The sequence below is a fragment of the Ursus americanus genome, chromosome 16 (assembly GCF_024610735.1).
Source record: "Ursus americanus isolate L20-20 chromosome 16, mUrsAme1.1.p, whole genome shotgun sequence".
Lineage (NCBI taxonomy): Eukaryota > Metazoa > Chordata > Mammalia > Carnivora > Ursidae > Ursus > Ursus americanus.
In genome coordinates, this window is record NC_142142.1 from 7,730,199 (window position 1) to 7,739,240 (window position 9,042).

Here is a 9,042-nt window from a genome sequence, read left to right on the forward strand (position 1 = left end):
GCTCAGCTGTTTCTGGGGAAATGAAGATGTCACGCACAGCTGGCAGTTATGAATGGCTCTTATAACAACGAGCTGACATCTGTGCTTGGTTTTTAAGATGCATCATCGCATGTTTATTAAACTATTGCTCCATCATATTTATTTGGCTACGAAACAACTCCCAGCCCATACTTCCAAAAGTGGTTTATTAAAAACTAAGCCTTGAACATTAATACTCAAAAGCACCCTTGAGAATCAATAATAATGCTGCAGATAAAATGAAAGGGAATCAAAGCAGTAAGTCTTGGTGGGGGCTGCAGCTGCCTTTCAACACTTCGTTATATGTTCAGGAGGAGCACCAAGAGCGTGGCCCTGGATGCAGGGGCAGCCACCCAAAACACAGGACTCCCTGTCTAAAATGGTGACATGGCAGCAGGGAAGGGGGGTAGCCTATGGCCACCTCACTTTATACAAAGGGCCAAAAAAGGCCAAGATGAGGCCCAGTGCGGGTCACTAGTTTCACCAAGAATAAAACCTCTACCCCTAACCAACTGCCCCATACTGAAGCCTTGTGTCGGCCCTGGTCTGAGCATTTATCCTGGACACAGACTGCCCAGACCTGAGTCCTGTCACTGCGCAAGAACAAACCTCAGATCCAACCTGCCAGTGGTCCTAAGGGGCCCAACTGAGCCAGGCAGGCTGGAAGAATGCAGTCAGCCCCTGAGCAGGAGCCCAACATGTGCACCCCAGCCCTTCAGGAAGACCTTTCCAGGGGCACCTGGGTGGCTTAGTCGGTTGAGCGTCTGCCTTCGGCTCGGGTCATGATCCTGGGGTCGAGCCCCACATCGGGCTCCCTGCTCAGCAGGGAGCCTGCTTCTCCCTCTCCCTCTGCTGCTCCCCCTGCTTGTGTACTCTTTCTCTCTCTCTCTCCCTGTCAAATAAATTAATTTAATTTAATTTAAAAAAAGGAAAACCTTTTTAGCCCCAGAAGACCTGGCAGAAAGGCTTCTTCCAGCTCCTTCCCAAATCCCCAAACCTCTCCATGGGTGCCCATCTGTACCCCGTCCAGGTAACAAACAATAACACATCGCCAGTTCCACGAACATATAAGAACAAATTGGAAGATTCAATAAAGAACACACAGGATGTGGAGGGGACTCTAAACCATGCCCTGCTAAGAACAAAAGAGTGGAAGGATCCAGAGATGTTTGGGTCAAGAAAAAGGGAGACACAGGGCTGACTCCCTAACTTAAAAAATCTAAGGGTTGACCTGGGCCAAGGGAGCCCAGGTGACTGCGACTATAGGGAAGTTACAGGGTTCACTTCCCAGATGAGTGTGAGGATCTCCTCCAAAGCAGTCATCACTGGAGGAAGGGGTTCACCCAGCTCAGGCCCTCTTGTCGGGGAGAGCAAGTCCTGGGGATCGACACTCACCTGCTGACTTCTTGGACATTGTTGGCACGAGCAGCTTCCATCAGGGCGGCATCTGAAAAGAAAGGGGGCACTGGTCAGATCCCTGGCCAGGACCTACCCTCAGAGCTAGCTGCATGGAGGGCCCAATAAAACAATGGAAATGGAAGCACTTCAGAAACGTGGGCTTTGGGGTGCCTGGGTGGTACAGTCAGTTAATCGTCTGACTCTTGGTTTCGGCTAGAGTCCTGATTTCAGGGTCCTGAGATCAAGCCCCGTGTTGGGCTCCACGCTAAGTGTGGAGTTGGCCTGGGTTTTTCTCTCCCTCTCTCTCTGCCTCTCCCCCCCTAAAATAAAAAAATAAATCAAAAAGAAAAAAAAAAGGAAAGAAACATGGGCTTTAACGAGGGAAATGATTCCAAGGTATATAAAGAGAAAGCTAATCATCTCCTGCTTATGTGGTAGCCGCTGTTAACCTGTCTTCCACATCCATTATAGAGCCCAAACACGTAACTCTTACTATACAGGTGACCCAGGCAAAATGCTAGCAACTATGTGCTACCTACGGCAAATGCGTGATACGTGAATCCCTTCACTCTTCATTAACTGGAAAGCTCGGACTAATATGTTTCACATGGCTGTCATTGTTATTAACCATTCCCCTACCTTGTCCCACTTTCTCCCCCAACTCCGATTCCTCAGCCTAGTTTTGAATCTCACGTCCCAAGTCAGCAACCCTGCACAGAGGAGCAGGCAGGGGTGTGGGCTCCTCAGTTTAGAGCCTTGACCAGGAGCCAGGAGGCCCAACCATCTGCTCCCTACTCCCTAGGCTGCCCCTTTCCCTCTCAACTCCAGCTTCCATGACTATAAAGTAGATGCAATAATCCTTGCCCTGGCAAGCCTCACAAGGATGCCAAGGAGATGAAATGATGATTGAAAAATCTGCCAACTCCTCGGTACCAAGCTCAGCAAAGGAAGACCCAAAGCAGAGGAGTTGCAATCCCTTAGCAATCACCTAGCAGAAAAGCAATGCTAAACCAGGCCAGGCCTGAGCAGCCTGCAGGCTTTTGGCACCACCTTGTGGCCACAAAGAAAAACTGCGTGACTCAGGAAAACTAAATAGTAGAGGCAAGACTTTTTCAAAGAGTCATGGAGCCCTACGTGCCCAGCATGGTTCTGAGCTCCATTGTTGAACACTGCAGAGACTCATACCCAGCCGTGCCTCAGGGAGTTCTCAGTCCAGCCAAGAGACTCACCCAGAAAAACATGAGAGGAGACATTGCAGTAGGGTAGAAAGAGCAGGATATGGAGACAGATAGACCTGGGCTCCCACCCCAATTCTGTCACTTACTTGCTGTATGACCTGGCCAACTCATCTAACCTCCTGAGCCTCAGTTTCCTTATCTGTAGAGCAGGGATAAGAAAGCCACCTTGTCATGCATATGCAAACCAGATCTGTGGTTCAAACGTTAGTGTCTTCACCCCACTTGCCAGCCTAGACTCCAGGGAGAGGTCTTTCCTGGTTATCTTCCCCCATGGTTCTCCAAGCACACATCCAGGGACGCTCAGGCAGCCCTCAGTGGGAAGGGGAACAAAGCTTCCTCAGAGATCACTGTATGCACTCCTTCCTCACTCTGCAGAAAGAAGTGGGTTTTGCAAGGTCACAGGGGGAATGAAAAGGAGCTGAGAATCAGGGCCTCCTGGCTCCCACAAGGTACAGTTTCTACTGCACGGTACGGAGGGCCTGAGCTTATAACTCCAAATCAGGGGACAGCATCGGCTAGAAAAGTCTGAAGGTTGGAAGTGATCATGGTTGTGGTCATTACTTACTTTAGAAAGTAGACAAAGTCCAGATTGGAGTCCCCAGGAACCTCTAAGGCAAGACCCTGGACACCTCCTCCAATTCATCTAAGCATACTAGCCGCAGGGCATTCCCTGCCCACTTTCCATGGCTCTCCACTGCCCACAGGAGAAATTCCAAACCCTCCATAAACCCTCTTGTCTGACATCCAGACCCCCTGTCCTCCAATCAGGCTGGCTACCCTGCTAGCCCCTGCACACACCATGCTGACCTGTGACTCCCATATCCATGAAGCCTCTGCATGCAATACAATCCAACTCAAGACACATCTACAGAGTACCTAAAAAAATTAATTCCAATGTTATGCTGGACAATGTGAAAGTATTAGGGAAAGGAACTTGTATCAACCTAAAAAAAAAAAAAAGATAAGCTGCATTCCTTGATTTCATCGAGTTCACAATGTCACTCTCCTTTTCATCTCTTGCCTCATCCTACAGAACTCATCAAGTTCAAATTCCCCATCCACCAGGGAGGGGTCTCCAGTCTTCCAGGAATGCTTTCCTGACCCTGCTGGCCCTCCAATCCCCCAACAATGCATTGTCAGACCACTCACCGGACCCATAGGCATAACTGCCTGCACTGTCTCCTTAAATGACTTTGTGCTGTTAGGAGTTCCACAACTCCCAAAATTGGGCTCACAAAGAGTATTCAAAAAATGCTCAAAATTATATAATTATAGCATGCCTAAGCTAGAAGAGCCCTTAGAGTCTCTATTTCAACATCTTCATTTTGCAGATGAGCAAACAGGGCCAGTGAGGATGAGAAGCAAGAGCCCAAAGTCACAATGGGAGTTAAAGGTAGAACCAGAACAAGATCCCAGAGATCCTTACTTCCAATCCAGGACCCCTCCTTTACAGTTGGCCACATCCTGCTAAACAAACTTAGTTCAAGGCAGTCCCCACTCTTGCTCCCAAGTCTCAGAGCTTGGGATGCATGGAACCTATGAACACCATGCTTCCAGCCTTTCTCCCAGAGGAACTACTGAGAACCTGAGTGGTTGGACTCATGTAGGCCAGAAGTCTGGCTGCCTGCTCTCCCAGTCCCTGCTCAACTCCTTGCACCCAGGTGAGATGCCAACCTGGGTCGGCCAGCCCCCATGGTTGCTTTGGGTCTCTAAGGATCCAACTTCCTTGTTTTTCTTCTCCTGCCAACTGCCTGGCTTGGCAAATCACCTCACACCTGAGACCAGAGACAACAAAACCTCTGGGAATCTGATGGGCAGACTCAGACTGCTGAGCTCCAAGATTCAAAATAACAGCACTGTAAAAGTACTGAGAAATCATTCTTTACTGTGTAAAGGGGGAACCTGAAACCAGAGAGGAGCAAGAGGTGAGCAGTGGCAAATGTGGTACTGAAACCAAGTCTCTACTGCCTTTCCTAGGCCACCTTTCAGGGGGAAACTTCTCTAAACTATCTAGTAGTTGCCATTAGAACACACGGCGGTTTCCTGAAGACCTCTTAAGAGAGGAATTGGACCAGGCAGAATATTAGGGCATAAAAGGACCATGCTCTAATTTTAGATGTCTCATTCAATGTTTCCATTGTACAGATGGACAAAGTAATGCCCAAAGAAGGGAGCTGACTTACAATAGGAAGTTATACAACTCAGAGGCACTGAGCTCTCCAGGTCACCACCCTGCCCCAGTAACCAGACGATGTCTGTCTGAGTCCCCTCCAGGACTGAAGCTCTGCTGGTCTAAATCTATAAGCAACTCCTGCCCTCCAAAGATACGGAGTCAGGTCACTCCTCCCGCCTCTGTCTTCCTCGAAACCAGACTGCCCCGATAATCACCCTTGTTGGACGGGTTCTTGCTGTAACAATGAACCACCAGCGCCGTGGCCAGGGCCCACATGCTCAGACCGGCCCTGTTGGGGACCCCGTTCCAGCTGTCCTGTCCCGGGAGTGTTTCTTCTGGGCTAGGAAGACGTCCCCATGTTGCGTCTACGAGGCACTGGGTCTCGGTGCGTCCTCCCTGGCGCCCCCAGGTGGCTGCCCCTTCTCGGGGGAGGAAGACCGGCGATGCTTCAGGGCGCCCCCCGACGGCCGCTCTCAGCCACTGCGGCTCCCCGCGGCCCGCGGTGGTCACACTCTGGCTGGACGCACTTCCATGACTCCGGAGCGATGGAGACCTAAGCAGCTGGAGCAGGAGCCGCGGTGCCGGCGCTGTTCTCCTCAACACCAGGGACCCCAGCATCGTGACAGCTGCTTCGATTACCCCCTGGTGCCGGCCCCTGTGCTGGCCGCGTCCAACATGGCTGCCGCGGCGCGTTCGAAGACGCCGCGAACGCGGTGGAATTCCGCATTACTTCACGGGAGTGGTAGTCCACAGCCTTAGATTTTTTCCGCAGCTGGAGAACGAATAAACTACATTTCCCAGAAAGCTGTGGAACTCGCGTCACAATGACTGCCAACTTTAAGGACCCTGGTGCATGTTGGGAAATGGAGTTCGAGTGAGGGGGCGTGGTAAGAGCGGAAATGTCTGGGTAGAACGTGGAGATTAGAATTAAGGTTCGAATCCCAGAGCTTCCTGCCAAGTTTAAAATATGCGACGCAGTTTCTGACTACTGCAAGTCAAACAAGGATCTTCAGCAGACGCCTGTTATGAAACGTATGCTTATTTCTTTTAGCCTATTTCTCTTTTTTTTTTTTTTTAAAGATTTTATTTATTCGACAGGGTAGAGACAGCCAGCGAGAGAGGGAACACAAGCAGGGGGAGTGGGAGAGGAAGAAGCAGGCTCATAGTGGAGGAGCCTGATGTGGGGCTCGATCCCATAGCGCCGGGATCACGCCCTGAGCCGAAGGCAGACGCCCAACCGCTGTGCCACCCAGACGCCCCCTATTTCTCTTTTTAACCTGGGACACCTTTTCAAAAAAGATGTCTGGGGTAACCAGAACACCTGTAATAGCAATTCTCTTTATTTTCCTACACAGACTTCCTTTCGGTTGAAGAGCTCTTAGTCTTGCGTTCTCTCGTGTTATTTTCAAAGTGTTTTAGCGTGGGTTGTTGCATCGTATCTCATGATAGCTGCATACGGGGAAGCTGGGCAACGAATATTATTCCTGTCTACAGGAAAGGGAATTTCATCTCCGAGGTGGGAAAAAAATTGCTAATCAATCAATAAATAAAGCTCACGTCTTCTAACTTGGAGCCCAATATCTGCACCCCCATTTCTTCCCTTTTTCAGACTGAACCCACAAGCAGGCAAAGGAGGAAGCTCTTCTTTTATGCCAGTCCCATCTCTTACTTCTGCCCTTCCCTTAGGTCTCTGCTCAAACTTCGTATTATCAGAGCCTTCTCTGACGATTTTATTTAGAATAGCAATTCTCTTTCCCACATCCTTCCTATCTTGCCTGATTTTTCTTCACAGTACTTACCACCTGACATACTGAAAATTTGTTGTGTTTATTGTCTTTCTCTAATAGAATATGAGCCCCACAAAACAGGGACTTTGTTTTTTCTCTCTTACATTACTAGCACTCAGAACAATGTCTGGAACAGAAAGAGCTGCTCAATAAATATTCCTTTGGTAAAAGGATTACTCCCGCCTTATTATCATGGGGGAAATGAATATAAGCTTTGGAGTGCAGGCAGACCTGGATTTCAATTTTGACTCTTGCATTTACTATATGTGTGACCTTGGACAAACTTCCTTACCTTTCTCATTGTTAATTTCCTCATTATTATAAAAGATAATACTATCTACCTTCAAGAGGATTGCTTGTATTAAATGAGATGATATGTAGACCACCAACGTCCCTAGCTCACATTAGATCTTCCAGAAATGGCAGCTAACATTGTTTTCCCTGCATTAAGGGTGCATTGGATTCCCTACTCTAAACTTTCAGTTTTTATTTAAATTCCAGTCGGTTAACATACAGTGTAATATTAGTTTCAGGTGTACAACATAGTGATTCAACACTTCCGACAACACTGGTGCTCAGTACAGCAAGTGCCCTTCTTAGTCCACATCACCTATTTCACACACACCCCCTCCCCTCTGGTAGCCATCAGTTCGTTCTCTACAGTTAAGAGTCTGTTTCTTGGTTTGCCTCCCTCTCTCTTTTTATCCCCCTTTTGTTTATTTGTTTTGTTTCCTAAATTCCACATATGAGTGAAATCATATGGTATTTGTCTTTCTCTAACTGACTTAACTCCGCTTAGCATAATACTCCCTAGCCCCATCCATGTTGTTGCAAATGGCAAGATTTCATTCTTAAAAATATGGAACATTTAACGGATTTGCGTGTCATCCTTGGGCAGGGGCCATGCTAATCTTCTCTGTGGTGTTCCCATTTTAGTATATGGGCTGCCAAAGTGAGCAGCCTACTCTAAACTTCTGGAGGGCAGAGATGGAGTTCCTCATTTCCGATCCTTTAGTAAGGCACTCAGTAAACAGCTATTAAATGGACGAATGACTTCTTAAAGTACTCGATAGCAAAAGCATTTTGACCTTCCTATTTTAAGAGATTCCCAGAACATCTTGTCTTATTAACCACTCTACTCACTATAGCAGCTTCACCCTCCCTGTATTCTTAGAATCCTTGTGCTTCCCAACTTAGGGCTGGTCTCAGCTAGAAGGGCAATCTCTGACGTCCCATTATCAGGTGGGTCACAAGATGGTAGGAGTGTGCAGTGCTCGACCCCTCCTACTTCAGGCGCTTTCCGGCACCCTTCAGTTTACTGAGTAACTTGCAATCGCTGCGTAATTTTAAAGCACTTACCCATTGATTCCCTCATTTGATTTTCACAACATCCACGAGGGAGGTAAGGCAGGGTTGAAGGAGAAGCAAAGATAAAGTAATTAAATAACCAGAGTAGGGAAGCTTTCTAGGTGTGACACAAAATTCAGAACCCACAATAGAAAAGATAGATATATTTGTCTCTACAAAAATAGTAATTCTGATAGTGAAATATACACAGTGAAAAATATACACAGTGAAAAAATAACAATACGGGAAAAGAACGTATCTGTACCACAGTGATGAAGGGCTAAGTAATACAGATAACTCCTATAAAATATCCAAAGGCTACCACACAAGAAACAAATGGACAAGGGCAATGCCTATGCTGGCTTATACTGTGCCTTTGTGCAAAGTAAAGAATGGTCTCCCTGAGGATGAATTAGAAAAAGAGCGGTGTGCCAGATTTCACCTTCCACTTCCATGAACTGCATATCCAAACTTAGTAACCTCAAGCAAAGGACTTGACCAAAGAGCTCACAAGAAAAAAAATACAAGTTGTATTTTAACATATGAAAATATGCTCAACTATACCCATGATAAGACATGTACAAATTAAAGCTATATTGATCCATATCTTATACCATAAACAAAAATCATCTCAAAATGGGTTATAGACCTAAATGTAAAACCTAAAGTCTAAAACTTCTAGAAGAAAACAATGAAGAAAACCTTTCTGACATTCAGTGAGGCAAAGATTTCTTAGATACAATACCAAAACATCCATTAAAAAAAGATAAAATTTGACTTCGTCAAAATTAAGAACTTTTGCTCTTCAAAAGCCACTGTTAAGAGAATGAACACAGGGGCACCTGGGTAGCTCAGTCAGTTAAGCAGCTGACTCTTGATTTCTGCTCAGGTCATGGTCTCAGGGTCCTGGGATCTAGCATCAGGGGTCTCCATACTCAGTGGGGAGTCTGCTTTAGGATTCTCTCTCTCCCTCTGCCCTTTCCCTTGCTTGCACTCTCTCCCTCTCTCTCTCTAAAATAAATACATCTTAAAGAGGGAGAGAGTGAGTGAACAGAGAAACCATAAAGGGGAGAAAATATTT

At 47.0% G+C, this 9,042-nt stretch overlaps 1 protein-coding gene and 1 non-coding gene across 5 annotated transcripts in view; both read right to left on the minus strand.

Annotated features, from left to right (window-relative positions):
* The window catches only part of CLPB (ClpB family mitochondrial disaggregase), a 140,510-nt gene extending 134,999 nt beyond the window's left edge, over positions 1–5,511 (minus strand). For all 4 annotated transcript variants that reach the window (XM_087868130.1, XM_087868129.1, XM_045782715.2 and 1 more), the window contains exons 1-2: positions 5,043–5,511; positions 1,414–1,465 (exon numbers count right to left, since the gene is read on the minus strand). In XM_087868130.1, the coding sequence (XP_087724256.1) occupies positions 1,414–1,465; positions 5,043–5,445 (455 nt within the window). In that variant the 5' untranslated portion in view covers positions 5,446–5,511. The remainder of the gene's footprint in view (positions 1–1,413; positions 1,466–5,042) is intronic.
* A 1,956-nt stretch (positions 5,512–7,467) lies between these two features.
* On the minus strand, positions 7,468–7,576 carry LOC123782578 (U6 spliceosomal RNA). The gene has a single exon (XR_006777014.1). It is a non-coding gene; the product is annotated as a U6 spliceosomal RNA (small nuclear RNA).
* Positions 7,577–9,042: the final 1,466 nt, after the last annotated feature.